The sequence below is a fragment of the Dromiciops gliroides genome, chromosome 2 (genome assembly GCF_019393635.1).
Source record: "Dromiciops gliroides isolate mDroGli1 chromosome 2, mDroGli1.pri, whole genome shotgun sequence".
Classification (NCBI taxonomy): Eukaryota; Metazoa; Chordata; class Mammalia; order Microbiotheria; family Microbiotheriidae; genus Dromiciops; species Dromiciops gliroides.
Window position 1 is genome coordinate 210,272,075 of NC_057862.1, and position 22,076 is coordinate 210,294,150.

Here is a 22,076-nt window from a genome sequence, read left to right on the forward strand (position 1 = left end):
ATTTATAACCTGGTTGCGATCTTGTGGAGGGGGGAGGAAAGGGAGGGAGGGAGGGAGAAAAATTGGAACTCTAAATCTTATGAAAATGAATGTTGAAAACTACCCTTACATGTAACTGAAAAAAATAAAATAAATGTTTGTTGCTAAAAAAAAAAAAAAAAAAGATGTCTTCATGGGTCAGCTAGATGACACAGTGGACAAAGCATGTGCCCTGAACCCAGGAGGACCCAAACACAAATCTAGCCTCAGACATCAGACACTCCCCAACTCCATGACCCCAAGAATGCCACCCAACCCCAACTGCCCCACAAAAAATATATATAAACAATAAATGCTTTACAGATATCCTCCCTTCTTAATTCCCATCTGTTCCCTCTGTCCAAATTTATTCCTTTCAGCTGCGCTAATAATGAGAAACTTCTTGAGTCAGATATATCATCTTCCAATGTAGGAATGCAAACAGTTTAGCCTTTTAACATCCCTCATAATTTCTTTTTCCTGTTTACCTTTTTGTGCTTCTCTAAGGTCGCGTATTTGAAAGTCACATTTTCTATTCAATTCAGGTCTTTGTATCATGAATGCCTGAAAAAAAAATCCTCTTTTTCATCGAAGTCCCATTTTTTCATCTGAAAGATTATACACAGTTTTTCTGGATACATGATTCTTGGTTATAATCCCAATTGTTTTACCCTCTGGAATATCATATTCCAAGCCCTCTGATGCTTTAATGTAGAAGTTGCTAGATCTTGTGCTATCCTGACTGTGGCTCCACAGTATTTGAATCATTTCCTTCTGGCTGCTTGCAATATTTTCTCCTTGACCTGGGAGCTCGGGAATTTGGTTATAATATTCCTGGAAGTTTCCCTTTTGGGATATCTTCCAAGAGGTGATCAGTTGATTCTTTCAATTTCTATTTTACCTTCTGCTTCTAGAATATCAGGGCAATTTTCCCTGACAATCTCTTGGAAGATGATGTCTAAGCTCTTATTTTGGTCATGGTTTTCAGGTAGTCCAATGGTTTTCAAATAATCTCTCCTGGATCTATTTTCCAGGTCAGCTGTTTTTCCAAGGAGATATTTCATATTGCCGTCTATTTTTTCATTCATTTTGATGTGCTTTATTATATCTTGATTTCTCATGAAGTCATTAGTTTCCATTTGTTTAATTCTGATTTTTTTTTTGCAGGCAATGGGGGTTAAGTGACTTGCCCAGGGTCACACAGCTAGTAAGTGTCAAGTGTCCGAGGCCAGATTTGAACTCAGGTACTCCTGAATCCAGGGCCAGTGCTTTAACCACTGTGCCATCTAGTTGCCCCTAATTCTGATTCTTAAGCAATTATTTTCTCCAAAGAACTTTTCCATTTGGCTTTTCAAGTTGTTTACTTTTTTATGACTTTCCTGCATCACTCTCATTTCTCTTTCCATTTTCTTCTACCTCTCTAACTTTCTTTTCAAAGTTCTTTTGTGAGCACTTCCATGGCCTCTTACAATAGAGGGAAAGAAGGGAGGATTTGAGCATTGTTTGAGCTTTACCCTGATCAAATTTGGCTCAAAGTAAAAAAATGTATCCACTCAATTGTGTATTGAATTTTATCTTTCCCTATAGGGAAGGAGGAGGGGAAAGGGGAAAGAAAATAGGAAGCACTAACAGAAGGGAGAGCCAAAGAATGAGGGTAAAAGAGGAAATAAAAGGGAGGAATGGCTGATAGAAGGGAGGTCAGATTGAGGGAGGGAGGGAGGGAGTGGTCAGAATCAAAACACTAGTGAGAAGAGACAAGGTGAAAAGAGAGAGAAATATATAAACAAGGGGGAAATGGGATGAATTCTCCCATAAAACTGAAGTGGATAGCAGAGCAGATTAAAAAACAGAACCCTACAATATGTTATTTACAAGAAACACATTTTAAGCAGAGATATACATAGAATAAAGGCAAAAAGACTGGAGCAGAATGTATTACAGTGAAGCTGAAGTAAAAAAAAGAAAGGCAGGGGTAGCAATCTTTATCTCAGACAAAGCAAAAGCAAAAACAGATATAATTAAAAAGAGATAAGGAAGGAAACTACATCTTGCTAAAAAGTACCATAGACAATACTAAACATATATGTACCAAGTGGTATAGCATCCAAACTCTTAGAGAAGAAGTTAAGTGAGTTACAAAAGAAATACACAACAAAACTAAACTAACAGGGGACCTCAACCTCTCCTTTTCAGAACTAGATAAATCTATCCATAAAATAAATTAGAAAGAAGTTAAAGAGGTAAATAGAATTTGAGAAAAATTAAATATGATAGACCTCTGGAGAAAACAATGGGGATAGAAAGGAATGAACTTTTTTTCTCAGCAGTATATGGCACCTACAAAAAAAAAAAAAACAACCACAGTAAGATGCAGAAATTAATAGTGAACCCATTCTTTGCACATCAAATGCAATAAAAAATATAAATAATAAAAAACCATGGAAAAATAAACCAAAAACTAACTGGAAAACCAAATTATTTCATCCTAAAGAATGAGTGGGTCAAAGAACAAATCACAAAAACAATCAATCATTTCATCAAAGAAAATGACAGTAATGAGACAAGATGCCAAAACTTATGGCAGGCAGCCAAAGCAGTTCTTAGAGGAAATTTATTATCTCTAAATGCCTACATAAATAAAATAGAGAAAGAGGAGGTCAAAGAATTGGACATACTACTAAAAAAAACTATAAAAATAACAAATTTTAAATCTCCCATTAAATACCATATTAGACATTCTGAATATCAAAGGACAGATTAAGAAAATGGAAAGTTTAAAAAAACATAGAATTAATAAACAAAAACAAGAGCTGGTTTTATGAAAAAATAAAATACATAAACCTTTAGTTAATTTGATTTTTTTAAAAAGAAAGAAAACCAAATTACCAGTATCAAAAATGAAAAGGATGAAGGCAACACGAATACAGAGGAAACTAAAGCCATGTTGCCCAACTATATGCCAATAAATTTGACAATTTAAATGAAATGAATATTTGCAAAAAATATAAATTGTCCAGATTAACAAAAGAGGAAATAAAATCCTTTTAAAAGCCCATTTTAGAAAAAGAAATTGATAAGACATCAATGAACTTCCTAAGAAAAAATCTTCAGAGCATGATGGGTTTACAAGTGAATTCTACCAAACATTTAAAAAACAATTGATTCTAATACTATACAAACTATTTGAAAAAATGAGTGAAGGAATCCTACCAAATTCCTTATATGAGATAAATATGATGCTGATACCTAAACCAGGAAGAACAAAAGCACAAGAAAAAAAATTATAGGCCAATATCCTTATCAATATTGATGCAAAAACTTTATATAGAATATTAACCAAAAAATTCAGCAATTTATCATTAGAATAATACGCTATGACCAGGTAGGATTTATGCCAGGAATACAGGGCTGGTTCAATATTAGGAAAACTAATATCAACATAATGGGCCACATCAATAACAAAATAAACCCAAATCAGATGATTATCTCAATAGATGAAGAGAAAGGTTTTTTACAAAATACAGCACCCATTCCTATTAAAAACACTAGAGAGCATAGAAATAAATGGAGCTTTCCTTAGGATGATAATAAAGTATTCCCAATAAGAACAGAGTTGAAAGAAGGATGTCCATTACCACCACTATTATTCAATATTGTACCAGAAATGTTTGCTCTAGCAATAAAACAAGAAAAATAAATTGAAATAATTAGAATAGGTGAGAAGGAAACAAAAGTATCACTCTTTGCAGATGATATGATGGTATACTTAGAGAATCATAAAAAATCAACTAAAAAACTACTTGAAACAATTAACAACTTTAGCAAAGTTGCAGGATGTAAAATAAACCCACAGAAATCATCAGCATTTCTATATATGACCAACAGAGTGCAACAAATAGAAAGAGAAATTCCATTTAAAATAAATGTAGACAATATAAAATATTTGGGAGTCTACCTGCCAAGGCAAACCCAGGAACTATATGAACACAATAACAAAACACTTTTCACACAAATAAAATCCGATCTAAACAGACAGAAAAATATCAATTGCTTGCGAGTAAGCCAAGCTAATATAAAAAATGCCAATTCTACCTAATTAATTTACTTATTCAGTGCCATACCAATCAAACTACCAAACAATTATTTCATAGAACTAGAAAAAATAATAACACAGTTCATCTGGAAGAACAAAAAAGTTGAGCATCAAGGGAATTAATTGAAAAAATTGCAAAGCCTACCAGATCTAAAACAATTGTATAAAGTGGCAACCATCCAAACTATTTGGTACTGGCTAAGAAATAGAGTGGTAGGTCAGTGGAATAAGTTAGGCACACAAAACACAGTAGTAAATGAATATAGCAATCTCCTGTTTGATAAACCCAAAGACTCTAACCTCCAGGATAAGAATTCACTATTTGACAAAAACTGCTGGGAAAACTGGAAAATAGTATGGCAGAAACTAGGCATAGACCAACATCTTACATCATATACCAAAATAAAGTCAAAATGTGTAGATGATCAAGACATAAAGGGTGATACCATAGGCAAACTAGAAAAGGAAGGAATAGTTTACTTGTCAGATGTATGGAGAGGGGAAGAATTTATGACCAAAGATGAAATTGAGTACATTATGAAATACAAAATGGATCATTTTGATTACATTAAATTAAAAAGGTTTTGCACAAACAAATCCAATGCAAACAAGATTAGAAGGAAAGCAGAAAGCTGGTAAATAATTTTTACAGAAACCAGTGTTTCTGATAAAGCCTTCATTTCTAAAATATGTAGAAAATGAATCAAATATATAAGAATATAAGTAATTTTCCAATTGAGAAATGGTCAAAGGATATAAACAGGCAGTTTTCAGATGAAGAAAATAAAGCTATATATAGCCATATGAAAAAATGTTCTCAATCACTACTGATTAGAGAAATGCAAATTAAGCCTATTTTGATCTCACACCACCTCACATTTATCCAATTGGATAATATGACAAAGAAGGAAAATTAAAAATGTTAAAGAAGATGTGGGAAAACTGGAACACTAATGCATTATTGGTGGAGTTGTGAACTGATGCAACCATTCTGGAGAGCAATTTGGAACCATGTCCAAAAAGGCTATAAAAGTGCCCATACCCTTTGACCCAGCAAAACCACTACTAGATCTATATCCCAAAGAGAACATAAAAAGGGGAAAGGACCCACATGTACAAAAAAAAATTATAGCTGTTCTTTTTATAGTGGCAAAGAGTTGGAAATTTAGGGGATGCCCATCATTTGGGGAATGACTAAACAAATGGTGGTATATGCATGTAATGGAATACTATTGTGCTGTAAGAAATGATGAACAGGCTTATTTCAGAAAAACCTGGAAAGACTTACATGAACTGATGCTGAATCAAGAGAACATTATATATAGCATCAACAATATTGTGCAATGATCAACTATGATAGACTTAGCTCTTCTCAGCAACACAATGATCCAAGACAATGCCAAAAGACTCATGACAAAAAATGCTCTCTATATCCAGAAAAAGAACTATGGGGTCTGAATGCAGATTGAAGCTTACGATTTTCATTTTTGTGTTGTCTCTTTTTGCAGGGTTTCTTCTTTCTTGAGTTTTTTTCCTTTTGTTCTGATTCTTCTCTCACAACATGACTAATGTGGAAATATGTTTAATATTATTGTAATATATCATATTACTTATTGGATTAGGGAGGAGGGAGGGAAGGGAAGGTGAGAGAAAAATTTGGAACTCAAAATCTTACAAAAATGAATGTTGAAAACTATCTTTACATGTAATTGAAAAAATATACTATTTTTTAAAAAGAGGTGGGATAGGGAGAAGGGAAAGAATTTAAAACTGAAAATTAAATTAATTTTTAAAATATAAAAACCAAAGTCATCTTCTTAATACCAGAGATGCCTGTGTCAAAATGCATAAGCACCATGGCTGTGGTTTGGAAAACTGCTTCTATTAGAAATGTGCCTGTTGATGACATAATTTCATTTTCAGGAAACCATTTTTATTGTTTGTGTGAGGAAAGAAAGACTTTTTTTATTATTTTTTTATTTTTTTTATTTTGTAGGAATTCTCTGCTAAAGTGAAAAAAGTATGGTGAACTACTCCTGCCTTCATTACTTCACCACATGTTGCCAGAAATTCTTTGCTATCTGGCCTCTGCTACTTCAAGAAAAATATAAAGAGAAAGAACTTTAGGCTTATTTTTTTCTTCTCTTATATTTGATTCTTCATGACCCCATCTGGGGTTTTCTTCACAAAGATGCTGGAGTGGTTTGCCATTTTCTTTTCCAGTTCATTTCACAAATGAATAAAATGAGGCAAATGGGGTTAAGTGACTTGCCCAGGGTTACGCAGCTAGTAAGTTTCTGAGGCCAGGTTTTAACTCAAGCAGATGAGTCTTCCTGACTCCAGGCCCAACAGTCTATTTTCTGTGCCATGTAGCTGCTTCTTTAGGTTTATAGAATCCCAGAAAATTAGAGCTAGGAGCTTACTTTTGAGATCATTCCCTTCCAGTTTCACTTTATAGATGAAGAACCTGGAGAAGTAACTTGATCAAGACGACACAGCTAGTTAGTAGCAGAAAAAGAGCAAGACATCAAATATACCAAGTTCTAGTCTATTGTTTGCTTCAATATTGACCACTTCTCCAAATCCAGTGATCCTTTCCTCTGTTCTTATGCTCATTGTCACCTCTGCAGCATTTGAGACTGCTAGCCAATCCCTCTCATGTAAATCTCTCAAGCCTTGGCCTCCCAGAAAATTCATTCACCAGATAAATCTTCCTAAAATAGAACCATCATCATATCATTCCTTTGGAGAAGAGATGATAATAACTCCCCAATACCCATCAGATCAAGGTTAAGTTCTGCAGTTAAGGATTCAAATACCCTTATAATAGAGACAGCTGTATATAGAGTTCTAGACCTGAAATTCAGGAGGACATGAGTTCAAATCCTAAAGTTGTAAACCTTTACTAGTTGTTGGACCCTGGGAAGTCACTCAACTTCTCAGCCTCAATATCCTCATATGTAAAATAAAGATAATAATAGCACCTACTTCACAGGGTATTGTGATGATCAAAGTGAGATAAATGGACAGTACTTTGCCAACCTTAAGGTGCTGCTGCTACTACTACTACTACTACTACTACTACTACTACTACTACCACCACCACCACCACCACCACCACCACCACCACTGCCACCACCATGGTCATAATTATTATTATCCATCCTATTCAACCTGTTAGGAGAATTATATCCTCAGTTACCTTCCTGTTTCCTCAATTCCTCCTATTCATTCCTGCTCATTTTCTTGTACTATTTCCCATACCTGGATTGCTTTTCTCCCTCCTTCCCATTGATCCAAATCCTAACAATATGTTTTTTTTATTTTAATTTTAATTTTTATCAATTACATGTAAAGGTATTTTTTGAGTTCCAAATTTTTCTCCCACCCTCCTTTCCTTTCTCCCTCCCAAGGCCAGCAAGCAATTTGATATGGGTTGTACATTACTATCATGTTACACATATTTCCACATTAATCAGAACAAGAGGAAAAAATGCAAGAATGAGAATAATAACAAAAAGGCAACAACAAAAGTGAAAATAGTATGCTTCAATCTGCATTCAGATTCCATATTTCTTTTTCTGATTGTGGAGAACATTTTCCATCATAAGTCTTTTGGTATTGTCTTAGATCTGAGAAGAGTTAAGTCTAACACAGTTGATCATCACACAGTGTTGTTGAAGCTGTGTACAATGTTCTCTTGGTTCTGCTCAATTCACTAAGAATCAATTCATGTAAGTCTTTCCAGGTTTTTCTGAAATCCATCTGTTTATCATTTCTTACAGCACAACAGTATTCCATTACATTCATATATCACAACTTATTTAGCCATTCCCCAATTGATGGGCATCCCCTTCATTTCCAAATCCTAACAATGCTTTAAGAAATGATGCTAAGATTCACATGCTATATAAAAGCCTTGCTTCAAATTTCCTGCAATTAGTGATCCATGTATCTTGCAGTTTAAGTTTTGTACTTTTTATCTGCCTGTGCCTTCTGGCATTGACTTTTTCTTTAAAATTTAAATTGTCAAATGTATTACTCTCAGGTTTATAAAACAAATCCCTACCCATATTCCCTATTCAAACTCTGTTTTTCAGGCCCAAGAATTTATGTTGTCTTACCGAATTAAAACCACAAAAGCTTACTCTTGAGAACTAGAAGAGAAAAGAAAAAAAAATGACTGTAGTAAAATGATGCAATGAGACAAAGTGGGTTGAAATTTCAACAGAGATAAAGTCATATGATCAACCTGACACTGACACCTGTTAGACACTGGAGTTAGTTTCTGAGGTGGCTACATACTACAGAATTTCACTCTTCTAATTTTACCCCACCATCTATGAGGTTCAGCCAGGGAAATTATTGAAAACCTGTCCTATCTGAGAATCTTCCTCTGCACCTAGAGCATCTTTCTCCTTACCAACTCTTCTCTAATTGTTGCTTTAATCTCTCCCTCTACTACTTAATCTTCTTCTCTAACGCATAGGATTTAGTCACCCCAGATTCCACATTTTCTAACTCTAAAATCACAATTTTTTTCTTTGTTTTCCTCCATGCTTTTTATAAGAAATACCTGAGCAACACCATCAGCAGAATCATGGAATCTGAAAAGGAAGGGACCTCAAAGGCAATTTAGGCTATTCCCCCACCTCAACAACACTAACAAAAATTCCCAGTGAATAATTATAAAGCCTCCAAGTAAAGACCACTGGTGATTGGAAACACGGTTCTGTCTATTCCACTTTAGGGTAGTTCTGACTACCCTACTATAAGGATGATTTTCCTTATATGCAGCCAGAATCTGCTTTTTTTCTTAGCTATTTCTCATATCTCTAATTTCTGGGGTCAAAGAGAATTAGTCTAATCCTCCTTTGATATGACAGCTCTTAAAATCCTTCTTTTCCATGCCAATCACCTCTATATCCTTCAACTAGTCTTTGCCATGACATTATTCCTGCATTTTTTTCCTTAATCCCTATTTTATTCCTACTCTTTGTAGTCCTCGGCTTTGTATTCTGACATGATGATATTTGATACATGTATTATGTGGTGTCTCAGAGCAAAACTGTCTCTCCACCCTTTGAGAAAACATCTGTAAAGATGGTAAAATTAAAGTTGGCAAAGTTCAGAATTAAAATATTGAAAGTTCTTCTATAGGACCATGACCTTTTAAATAAGTGAGGATGCTTTATTTTTTTTTAGTTTTATTGATATATTTTGTTTTTACATCATCTATACTTCTTTTTTTTTTTGGTGAGGCAATTGGGGTTAAGTAACTTGCCCAGGGTCACACAGCTAGTAAGTGTCAAGGGTCTGAGGCCAGATTTGAACCCAAGTCCTCCTGAATCCAGGGCTGGTGTTCTATCCACTGTGCCACCCAGCTGCCCCTACATTTCTTAATATATCATTCTCTCTACCCTTTTCAGAGAGTCATCCCTCATAACAATCAATAAGAAAGAAGTAAAAAGGTCAGCAAAGCTAATATATCAGTCAAATCATCAGTATAGGTAGCATTCAGTATTCACAGCCTCCACATCTCTACAAAGAAAATTGGGGAGGTCCTTCTCATATTTTTTTTCTTTGGGGTCAAACTTTATCATCATAATTTCACTGGAAACAGATTTGATTATTTGATTATTTTTCTTTCAATTTATTTTGTAGTCAATATGTGTGTTATTTTCCTGCTTTGGCTTCCTTCACTTTGTATTAATTCATATAAACTTTCCCTTGCTTCTCTCTATTCATCATTTCATACAGTGCAATAATATCCCATTACATTCATATGCCACAATTTGTTTAAACATCCTCCATCAATGGATATCTACATTGTTTCCAGTTCTTTGCTGCAATAAGAAGTGCTGCTATAAATATTTTGTACTATGTGGAGTCTTTATTTTTAATATTGACCTCTATGGGATAAATACCTAACAGTGAGATCTTGGGCTCAAAGAGTACAGATATTTTAGCCACTTAACATGTTTCCAAGTTGCTTTCAGAATGGCTAGAGTACCTTTTCATAAAGACTCCAACACTGACCCTTCTCATCTTTTGTCATTTTTGTCAGTTTCCTAGGTATGAGGTTAAACTCTGAGTTGTTTTGATTGGGCGGGAACATTTTATAAAGAACAATTATCAGCATTATTTTCATCACCTAGACTGCCTCTATCCACAAAAATAAAAATGTCAATATGCCTTCACAGATGTTTCTCCTGGGACCTCCATTTTGTGAAGGGGCCAAAGTTGGCCTTCCTTCCCTGTTCTTGGTTTCTAGACTTTTAAACTATGTATCTGCCATGGAACTTCCCTTAGACTGGAGCTTCCTTTTGTGCCTGGGCCTCCTACCCTTGGAATATATAATTACTTTTATGACCTTCTCAATCTAGAATATCCCTCTGCAAGACCCACTCTCCACTCTCATTGGTGAGTTCTTCCTAAAGCCTCCATTTTTTTAAAGCAGTCCCACCTAGACTTCTTTCCTTTCCCTGACCTCTTCCTGGCTACCAGACTTCAAAATCATACCTCAATACTTGGTACTTCAATTTCCCATTACTCCCTTCCTAGGCTTTTCAGCTCTTTTAGGTGTGGTATCTTCTCGGAATAGAATATAAGCTTCTTGAAGATATGATGTTTCATTTTACTTGTATTTGTATGCCCAGCACTTAGCATAATGGCTGGTACTTAGAGACTGCTTAATGAATGTACATTTCTTCCCTTTGTTCCTTGCTTCCTTCTCAAAGGTCTAAGAGACACTATCTAGTGTATCTATCATGTATTTCTTTACTTGACACCAAAGCAATGTCTAAGACAGATAGCAACAGAGATGAAACACATACCACTAAAGTACCATTTGGATAACGAAGATCTGCACTGATGTAAAGGCCCACCGTTGTAAGGATCACTAAATGATGATTTGTTAAGACAATTTCCACAACTGAAGATGTTATACATTCTAAAGAAAGAAAAATATCAAGAGATCATTATAAGTTCATTTATGAACTGAAAACACATTCACAGGGAATAGGATCAACAGAATTCATTTTTATAGCTTTACTTTCTCTTCATGATATAGATGAGGAAAGGTAATACTTGGATAAATGTGACTTAGTTACGCTGGCACAAAGCAATCCTGGAAACCAAAACTCTTGGTTTTAAACCTAATTTGACTGATTTACCAATTTCAGGGAGCTACAATGTCTCTGACCCTTCATTTCCTGTTTCTTCCTTTGTGGGGCAATAACCTAATCAAGTATGCTATGAGACTTCATACATTTGTGGGATTCTATGTTTATCAACTATTAAAATTAAGTTGGAACTTAAAAGTCAATTAATTCAAATTCCTCATTTTATAAATGGACCTGCCCAATGTGTCATCAGGAGATGGGAATAGAAGTGCTACCGAAGAAACTTGGGGCCAAAAAACTTACCTTCATCACTGAAAGTGCAGATATTACTTGTCAAATCATACCAAACAGTGTCATTTTGCTCCCAAAATCCAGAATAAGTCAAACCTATGTGAATTCCTAAAAAAGAAATTTAAAATAAAGCTTTAAATGTGGGTAAACACCACAGGCGTCTAGGTGGCACTGAAGATAAGACTGCTGGCCCTCTAATCAGAAGAACCTTAGTTCAAATCCAGCCTCATACACTTAATAGTGATGTGACACACACACAAAAATCAAAAACACCTACACACACATATATATGCACACACAAAACCCACAAACTTATTTTGTAACAACTGATGCAGGGGCAGCTAGGTGGCGCAGTGGATAGAGCACTGGCCCTGAAGTCAGGAGGACCAGAGTTCAAATCCGGCCTCAGACACTTAACACTTACTGGCTGTGTGACCCTGGGCAAGTCACAACCCCAACTGCCTCACCAAAACAAAACAAAACAAAACAAAAACAAAACCACACACACACACAAAAAGAACTGATGCATAATCATGATACTTATACACTTAGTATCATTATTTATTAAAGCAAGTTAAATATATAAATGTTTAACTATAGAAATACATTTGTGTGTGAATATATTTTTATATATGTATATATTTGTTTAGATGTTTGTTTGCATACTTTCCCCCATTAACTGAGAGCTCCTCTGGAGTTTGCATTTTGCCTTTTTTTGTATCCTGTGTGAATGGCACAATACCTGGCATATAGTACATTAATAGATGTTGATTGACTGATAAGATAAAGAAAGGAACAAAGAGGCAAGGAATAGACCCTTAAACTGGTTTTGATGCTATCTTCTCAGTAGCATAGATCAAAAAAGGTGTTTGTTTTAACTTCTTTACCAGGTATTAAACCATCCAAATTTTGGAGCTACCACTCATGGGTTTTAATGTAGGATGATTCTCTCCTCTCTCTTCTGAATATAAAACAAATGGTGTAGGCTCCAAGAGTAATAAGACTGCTCACCTGATTTGTTCTATATGGGGTCTTTTCCATTTATTTCTATTCAATCCCTAAATACTTTGTTCAAGGCACTAGACATACTGGAAGACTTCAATGGCTCTGTGATCCTATCGGAATGAGTATAAGCTGAGATGACAAACCAATCAATTAATCAACAAGAATTTATTAAATACTATTATTGGCCAGGCATTGTTCTAGGACTACAAATAAAATAGTGAAATAGTTGCTACCCTCAAGGAGGTCATAATGTAATGGGGGAAATTGTGTATATGTATGAGTTAATTGAAAATCCGCATAAAATAGACTCAAGGTAAACATAGAATACTATCAACATTAATCTTGTAAAAATAATTTTAAAATAATTCTGATTTTTCATTGCAATGATCAGCCATGTTTTCCATAGATTGATGATGAAAAATGCTACCCACCTCCTGACAGAGAGGTAATGAACTAATATGCAGAATGAGATACACAATTTTGGATATGACCAATGTATTTTGCTTGACTATGATTATTTATTATATTGCATTTTTCTTCTTCCCCCACCCAGTGGGAGGGGTAGAGAGAGGTGAGAGGAAGAAAAAAAAATGCTTAATATTTGAAAAAAATTTAATTTAAAAACATGTAAGGTCCTTGAGAACAGAGACAATTCTTATTTCATGTATTTGTAGCCTCAGTACTTGGTACAGTGCCTTGCACATAATAAGTTCTTAATAAACACTTCTTTCATTAATTTATTGGTTCAATCACTGTGCACTACCAGCATTATTAAAATATTTAAAATTTAAAACTATAAACTTACCAGAAAAGTTTGCATTACCTACAAGACCAACTAGTGCTACATCATTAGCACACGGACATTTTGTAATCTTGATAGCTTTCACGTTATTAATTTCACTAGCTATCACATGATTTTTCATTACTTTTCCAAGCTTCCATTGAAGAAGAGGCTCTGTGGAATAAACAAATTTGTGTTAAAATTTATATTCATGTTTGTAAAAATTAGTTTTGTCACTGCCTTTAAACAGTCTGGGGAACATCACATCCTTTTTTAATTTCAGTGAATGTTTCTTTTCATCATTGAAGAAAATTGTTGTAATGCTAATTGATGTCCTTTGGTATATCATTTGTCTCTTTCTGGGAGCCCCACGAATGAGAAAGGGATGTCCCAGGTGATAAATATAGAATACGTAAAAGGAAATAGGCAGGATAGAATCAGACTCTGATGGATTTTGAATGGTGAATAATTTATTCAGAAGGCAATGAGAAGTCACTGAAGGTTCTTCAGTAGAAGAATAACATGAAAATAGTTGTATTTTAAGAAAATTACTTAAAGCCATGTGAAGCATTGATTGGAGAAGCAATAGACCAGTTAGAAGGCTATTACAATAGTCTAGTTAAGAAGACATGGGCATCTGAACTAAGATAGTTGAAGTAGGAGCTGGTAGAGGGTACAAATATGAAATATTGTGGAGGAAGAAAGAACAGGACTTGGCAACTGATAAAATGTGTTGGGTGAGAAATTAAAGAGTCAAAGATAACTCCAAAGCTAATGAGTCTACTACCTGGGAGAATGATGGGGTTATTGTTACAAATAGAGATATTAAAGGGATGGTTATATCTTTAGGGAGGATGATAATGGAAGGAAAATATACATCAGGATGATTGTTCATGGCCCCAGATGGCAATTGGGTTAAGTGACTTGCCCAGGGTCACATAGCTACCAAGTGTCTGAGGTGAGATTTGAACTCAGATCCTTCCAACTTCAGGACCAGTGCTCTATCCATTGTGCCATCTAGCTGCCCACAGACATGAATTCAGGGGCTATTAGATGGTATCCCTACTTCAGCTAAAAATGTATTCCACCTCATTCCTTATTTCTGAAATTTTGTAATTAGAAATCATTCCATTGGTTTGTCTTTTCTTTAAAAGCAAATTCACCCCTATGGATGGTAACATTTAAAACTACTGCCAGGCACTTGTATTTTGTTATGAGAACTAAGATTGCTGGATGTTTTTTTGAAAGTGAATTTTGATAGAAGAACAGAGCTAGCACAAGGACACTAGGTACCTAGGTCAAAGGTTGGGGAAGTAGCTACCACTGAGCAGACACAAGGTCAAAATAATGAGAGGCAAAAGGAACCAAAAAACATATTTCCTGCATTTTACACCTTTGCCTAAGATTCACTTTCTTCCTAAATCTCAATTATCATTCTTCTTATTGAATGGGGCTTAAACCAGTTCTTCAAAACTTGATTAAACCATCAATGCTCTAAAACTTTTTCATATAGGACTAAACATTCTGGAGCTTCTTTTTAATGGCACTATCCAGAGGTGGAAATGAGGGAACAAAAAAAATCACTAGTTTGCCACATCAGTATGTATGAATCATTTCATGTCATTCCACATGATTCAACAGAAGTTATTTGGGGATTTATCCCAAGTACTCAACAAAAATTGTTGGCCCTCTTAGTGCAGTTGCTATTTATTTTGAAATGCATGCTTTTTCTTCTATTGAGATAGATTTTTGTTGTTGCTGCTGTTCTTCACTATGTGTGAAATGTTCCAGAATATTGGATGCGTGTTTTATTCTTAGAGAACAGCAGAATTGACTAATATCATTAGGAACCTGGGCAAAACTCCTTCTTCAGTATCTGAGGGTTAACATTTATTACAACTTATATATAGTATCTGCATTAGTATAGAAATGAAACACTTAAGAAGACATGATCCAAGAATTTATCTTTTAGTAACGTGCTATTTTTACTCCAGATTTGTGAGACTGTATAGTGGAGATTTATGAGAGAGACACTAGAAAGACAAAGATCAAGTATTCATTCTCCATCTTGAAACTATATGAGCAGACAAGGGTCAAGGCTTGCATTGGGTCTCAAGTGAGTGCTCCTCTGATCTTTCCTTCTGAGACTGCGCTGATTGATGATGGTGGTGATGATGCTAACTGGTGGTGATGATGGTTGGGATGTGATACATACCTCCTCTGATACATCCTTCTTCCCCCTCCCCCTTACCCCACTAGGAAGAAAACAATGCCATTAACTGCTTTACTCCTATGAGTTTTGTGTTTCCTTCTTCTCAATCTACAAAAGCAGATTTCTGCATTGGTGTCAGCAGTGAGAGCACTGTGGACTTTGTATCCAAACAAACTATTCTCTACCTCTTTCCTTACTGTCCTTCTATTATCATTTTATTCTCCTTTATATGAAAAAATGATATCTGTTAATCTTTGTTGGGTGATTAACTGTCAAGTAGGTAGATTTTGAGGGAAAGACTGGGATCTTCATGGAGAATTTTTAAAAATCCCCACTTCAAGCTGAGAACATAGGGAGTGGGTATGAGAAGGGTAGTACAATCCATGGGAAAGTCACAAATGCAGTGTAGGTGCATTGGAAACAATATTACTCTTAGGCCAGTACAAGTTTCCACAAATAGTGGAGTTGACATACAGAGAGAGATTGATAATAAGTATCAAACTGGCCCCATTTGAGCTCTTGAGACAAAGGTTAACCAAGATCCAGGAAGGGGATCTGTGTTATTGCATATACCTTGCATGCAGGTCCCTTTTGGACATCTCTATAATGTATCTCTTATACATGGGCACCATACAATATATTATTTTACCTACCCTTACATGTGGTTGTTGTTCAGTTGATTTAGTCATGTTTGACTCTTTGTGACCACATTAGATTTTTCTTGGAAGGGTTTGCCATTTCCTTCTCTATCTCATATTACAGATGATGAAACTGAGGCAACATGATTAAGTGACTTGTCCAGTATCACACACATAGTAAATGTCTAAGGCCAGATTTGAACTCAAGGAGATGAGTCTTCCTGACTCTAGGACAGGCATTCTATCCATTTTGGCAACTAGCTGTTCCTCGTTACATGGGAGCTCTATCTATGAAAGCTACTACCAGGGCACCCATACCCTCTGCCTATTAAAGCTACCACATGTAAACCCATCCCTGTTAAAAACCCTATGCCAGTGGATATATCCTTTATTTCCTCTTATATTCTTTAAAGATATGGATGTGACTCCACTAAAAGGTACTTGTAGGAACCCCCTCTCTAGGTTCTTCTTGCAGGCAGGTACCTTCATACACCATTATATGAACACAATGCACAAAATCTTTATACATTAAACATAATAAATTTTAAAATCATTTGTGCAATCTTGGGTGAACACTTCCTGTATCTATAGCCTAGAGTGTGAAGCTGGTCCAAATGACCATCTAAGCTTCTTTCTAGCTTTTACATTCTATGAACCTACAAGTTTATTGTGCATTCAGAAGAAAGGCCTGATTGTTCACCATACCCCACTTAGGAAAGTATAAAAAAAATTTCAACTCATTTTTACACTCACTCACTAGTGAAGATATACAATATTTCTTTGTCTTACAGCATTTACCTCGGGAAAGATCCAGTAGTGTTCCTTCAGTAGTGTAAGTGTATAATCCCTCTTGAAGTGAAATGGTTATAAACCATTCTTCCACAGGAGCAATATCTGTTTTCAAACAAAAGGCACAGTATCATTAATGGAAGAAAGAGAGTATATGAAAAATTTTTTCTATATCATATCAAAAAATGCATGACCAATAGAAATGTAAGTGGTTTGGGAAATTACTGTGGAATTAGAGATTTATTCCTGTTCTATGTACTTATATTTCTTTTTTTTTTCTTTAGTGAGGCAATTGGGATTAAGCGACTTGCCTAGGGTCACACAGCTAGTAAGTGTTAAGTGTCTGAGGCTGGATTTGAACTCAGTTACTCCTGACTCCAGGGCCGGTAATCTATCTACTGCGTCACCTAACTGCCCCTACTTATATTTCTAAAGAAAATATATGCACACTGCTGCAAGGTACTATGAGTAGTCAAGAGATAATACTATCCTGAGTGAGTATATATAAACGTTCTTCCCATATGTGACTTTCTGGTTCAACTTGTTATAGTCCAATTATCTATTAATATGCAACCTGTCTCTTCAACATATTTTCTGAATCCTCCAGTCATCTACTGAATCTCCACTGATTCAATTCTTTTTATGTACATTTATAAAAAGGTATATACTTTCACATAAAAATAACCTAACTTTTTACCTTCTACTTCTAATTAGCTTTGCACCATTCTCATTTGATTTTTTAATATTCTCAAAAGATTATAATTTCTTCAACTATACTGAACTCATATCAATCAGTTAATGAGTATTTATTAAATGTATACAATGGGCCAGGCATTGTGCCTGGCACTGAAAATAAAAATACAAAAATTAGAACAATAGTGCCTGTCCTTAAGGAACTACATTACATGGTGAAGAAAATATACATGTATACAAGTACATACTTAATAAATATAGGGTAGCTTCACAGGGTACTAGCATCTGGGGAAATCAGGAAAGGCTTCATGAAGATCATGAAACTTAAGCTTAGTCTTTAAAGAAGTGAATCTACAAAGTGGAGGGGAGTATTGAATGCCTTAAATGAATGCCTTCCAAGTTCAAATACTTATTATCTCCCAGAGATGGGAGATGCAGTGTCATGTGTGAGGAATAGAAAAGCCAGTTTCTATAGACCATTGACTGAAGGAAGGGAATTATTAGAAACTCTCTCTCTCCATATGTGTGTGTGTGTATATATATATATATATATATATATATATACACATGCATATATGTTATAATTATAGTATAATATTATATATACATATATGTGTATGGTGTGTGTATATATACATTCTCATACAATGAGAATGGGAAAAAGAAGTTGTGTAGCTTGTGAGGAGTTTTACATGCTAAACAGAGGAGAAAATATTTTATATTAAAGAAATGGATAAAAAAATAGAGAGCCCCTGGATTTATTGAGGAAAGAAGTGACATGGTCAGACTTTCATTTGAGGAAAGGCACTTTGACCTCTACTAAGCAGAGGAATAACCTGGAGTATAAAGAGACTTGTGGCAGGAAAGCTATCACAATACTTTGGGCCAGAGCTGATAATGGACTTAATCAAGATGGAGTTTATCGTGAACAGTGAGGATGATTGAAGAGGTGTAATGGAGGTAAAAAATGATAGAATTTGGCCACTAATTGTGTACATGAATATGAGGGAGCATGCATTAAGAATAATGTCAAGTATGCAACTCTGAGAGACTGGGAGAATATTGGTATTCATAGAAATAAGAAAATTTGGAAGAAGGATAGGTTTACAGGAATGATAATAAGTTCTGGTGTGAATGTGTTGTTTGAAATTAATATGAGACAATCCATTTTTAAATATCCACAAGGTAGTTGGTTGAAGCAATATTGAAGCTCAGGTGAGAAACTTGGGCTGAATATATAAATCTGGAAGTCATTTTCAAAGAGGTGATAACTAAGCTTAGGGGAGTTTTACAAGGTTGCTGAGAGAGAAAATGAAGAGAGATGAGATACCACTACAACTTCTAGAGATATACTCACAATTAGAGGAACTATATAGATGATGCTTCAACAAGGGAAGCTGAGAAAAAAGCCCATCAGAAAGGTAAGAGGAGAATCAAGAGGAGAGCAATGTGAAGAAGGAGGAGGAGGAAGAGAATGCCCAGAAGGATGGGGGTTGGTCAATAATATCGAATGCTGCAGAATGGTCAAGAATGATGAATATTCAGAAAAGACCATCATATTTGCAATTATGAATTTGGGTAACTTTGAGAGCAGTTTAAGTTGAATTATGAGATAAGTCAGATTGCGAAAGAACGATGAGTAAAAGGGAGAAGTAGAAGAAGCAAATGTAGACAGGGTTTTTCTACCCTTTTTAGCAGAAAAAGAGGAGACCAAGATAAAGGAATAACTTATTGGAATGATAGTGATGGGTTTGTTTTTTTAAGGATGGGGTAGGGTTGGCCATATCTGAATGCAGTAGAGAAGGAACTAGTAGTTAGGGAGAGATTCAAGTTTGGGGAGGGGGTGTTAAGTGAGTTGGTAATCTGCTGGAGAATATCACAGGATCATAGTATAAGAGCTACAAGGGCCCTTAGAGACCATCTAGTCTAATACCTTTTTATAGCTGAAGAAATGAGGCCCAGAAGAGGTTAAATGGTTGGGCCAAGTCACAGAGGTATTAAATGGGCAGAGCCACAAATTTGAGTATAGGTTCTTAGACTTCAAATTCAATAACATTTCAAATCTACTATACTATGATGACTCTATGGAGGGAAATTGGATCAAAGAAACATAATTAACATATGTATTCATATGTTATATAATATACAAGTGAATAATATAATGTATATTAATATATAATTATTGTCTACATTACATATATTATATCCTGATAAAGGAACTCTATGGGCTGTTCAACCAATTACATATCATAGTCCAGAATTATAAGAATGTTTTTATTCAATTTGTTTTTCCTTTGTTGATGATTAGTTTGAGCTATTTTGAGTGGTTTTAAGTCTTATTTAGGAGACTGTTTTGTAGTATTTACATGCTTGATGCCATCAGAACCAAAATAATAATCATGATATAATAACTAATGTTTATATAGTACTTAAAGGTTTTCAAAGCACTTTATAATATTATTTCAATTTTTTCCTCACAACAAACCCTGGGAGGGAGATGAAATTATTACCCCCATTTTACACATGATGAAATCAAGCAGACAAAGGTTTAAGTGACTGATCAGGGCCACACAACTAATAAACATTTGAGACTGGATTTGAACTCGTACCTTCCCGACTCCAGGTCTGTCACTCTCTACCCTAGCTTCTTAAACTGTGGGTCACATGACATGAGGTCATGTAACGAATGTGGAGGTTGCAAAAAATTTGGTAAAAGTACAAGTTTATGTATAACTATCCTATATGCCTATATTCCACGGTCACCATAAAAATTTCTCAGGCAAGATGGGTTGTGAGTGAGAAAAGATTAAGAAGCCTACTCTATACAATGCCACCTTAGAGCAGGAACACTAGCAGGTATTATCCTCTTTAGAGCATTCTCAATCTATTTGATCTCTATGTTAACAGTCCTCTATAACAGTGGCAAATAACCTTTTGTCAAAAATACCTCATTGTTTTTTTCCTCACTATGTAACTGATCCTCAGAGGGTCACTGAACAAAGTTGTCTTTTACTACATCTATCAAGAAATATAGTATGGGATTAGCAGCTTTCCACTATGCCAGTTCAGCATCCAGTGTTTTTTTTCAAATAGTCAATATCATCACCATCAACCATCAAAATAACTAACCTGTAGGTAAAAAGAAACTAAATAGTACATTGTTACCTTGATTAGTTGATATTTTTTCCATGGGAATTGTAATTGACCAGGAAGGTTGACTCTTGGTCCTTTAAAACAAAGATAGTAGGTGTTTATGATTCACTGTCATAAAAAATTAATTTGGCATGATTTTTTTTAAATCATAAAATATTATTTCTTGTAGCCTCACTTTTTCCTCCAAATCATAGTATTAACTCCACTAACCAAATGAAAAGCAAATAGAGAAATATAATACAAATCCACAAATAAATAAAAAGTCATCCCCCAAAGTATTGATGTGTCATAGTTTGATACCAAGATAATAGTAATTTACATTTATATTTTAGTTTAACTCTACAATGATCTTGTAAGATTAGTAATTCAGTATTGTTACCTAAGTTTTAAGCGAGTAGTTATAAAGTTCTAAGAAGGTAATTGGCTTTCTAGTAAGACCCCACAGCTGGGAAGTGTGGGGGTCAAATTTTCAAGCCCAAGTTTGTACTGACTGTCTGACATCATATCACACTGCCCTTGTGTATGTATGTATATACATAAAATACAATATTTACCATCATGATTAGTACAGTCTGTTTTTTGCTGTTTGTCCTTCATTCCTGAAGAAGACCAGGACATGATTTGCACTGAATTGGATTTAAGTGAGGGAGGGCTATGCAAGGTCACCAACCTCACTCTTCATCCAAAGCCATCTCTGTCCAGTGGTGAGATATAGATCAGAAACAACTGGAGATGGCCCTGAATGTTTAAGGCAATTAGGGTTGAGTGACTAAAGGACTAAATAAAGTACTATGTCATTAACCCCACCCCAAAAACAAAGAAAAGAAAAACTCTATTTCAGCACAGAAATGAGGCAATTTGTATATGGTCCCATATTGCCTAGAACAATATCTCTATAAAGAGGGCACTAATAAGTGTTTAAAAGAATAAATGAGTAGGGGCAGCGAGGTGGCCACAGTGGATAAAGCCTGCCCTGAAATCAGGAGGATCTGAGTTCAATCTGGCCTTAGACACTTAACACTTACTAGCTGTGTGACCCTGGGCAAGTCACTTAACCTCCATTGCTCCAAAAAAGAATAAATGAGTAAACAGAGAAGAATAGAACATTTTCAATAACTAGGAAGAAGCTGTGTCTAAGGGTCCAGACACAACCAAGTGATTGGGAGAGAATTCTCCTTACTAAATGGAATGAATCATCAATTGTTGGACCTCACAAATATGTTTTTCTATGTAAGAATAAACTATCAGCCAAACATTAAGCTAATTAAGATTTTTGTTT

The 22,076-nt window shown here is 35.1% G+C and overlaps 1 protein-coding gene across 1 annotated transcript in view; it reads right to left on the reverse strand.

Annotated features, from left to right (window-relative positions):
* Positions 1-22,076, reverse strand: part of LOC122738591 (cation channel sperm-associated protein subunit beta-like) — a 198,378-nt gene that overhangs the window by 143,887 nt on the left and 32,415 nt on the right. Inside the window, exons 5-10 of the mRNA XM_043980582.1 lie at positions 20,810-20,864; positions 16,961-17,056; positions 13,337-13,486; positions 11,539-11,634; positions 10,948-11,063; positions 8,236-8,268 (exon numbers count right to left, since the gene is read on the reverse strand). Of these exons, the coding sequence (XP_043836517.1) occupies positions 8,236-8,268; positions 10,948-11,063; positions 11,539-11,634; positions 13,337-13,486; positions 16,961-17,056; positions 20,810-20,864 (546 nt within the window). The remainder of the gene's footprint in view (positions 1-8,235; positions 8,269-10,947; positions 11,064-11,538; positions 11,635-13,336; positions 13,487-16,960; positions 17,057-20,809; positions 20,865-22,076) is intronic.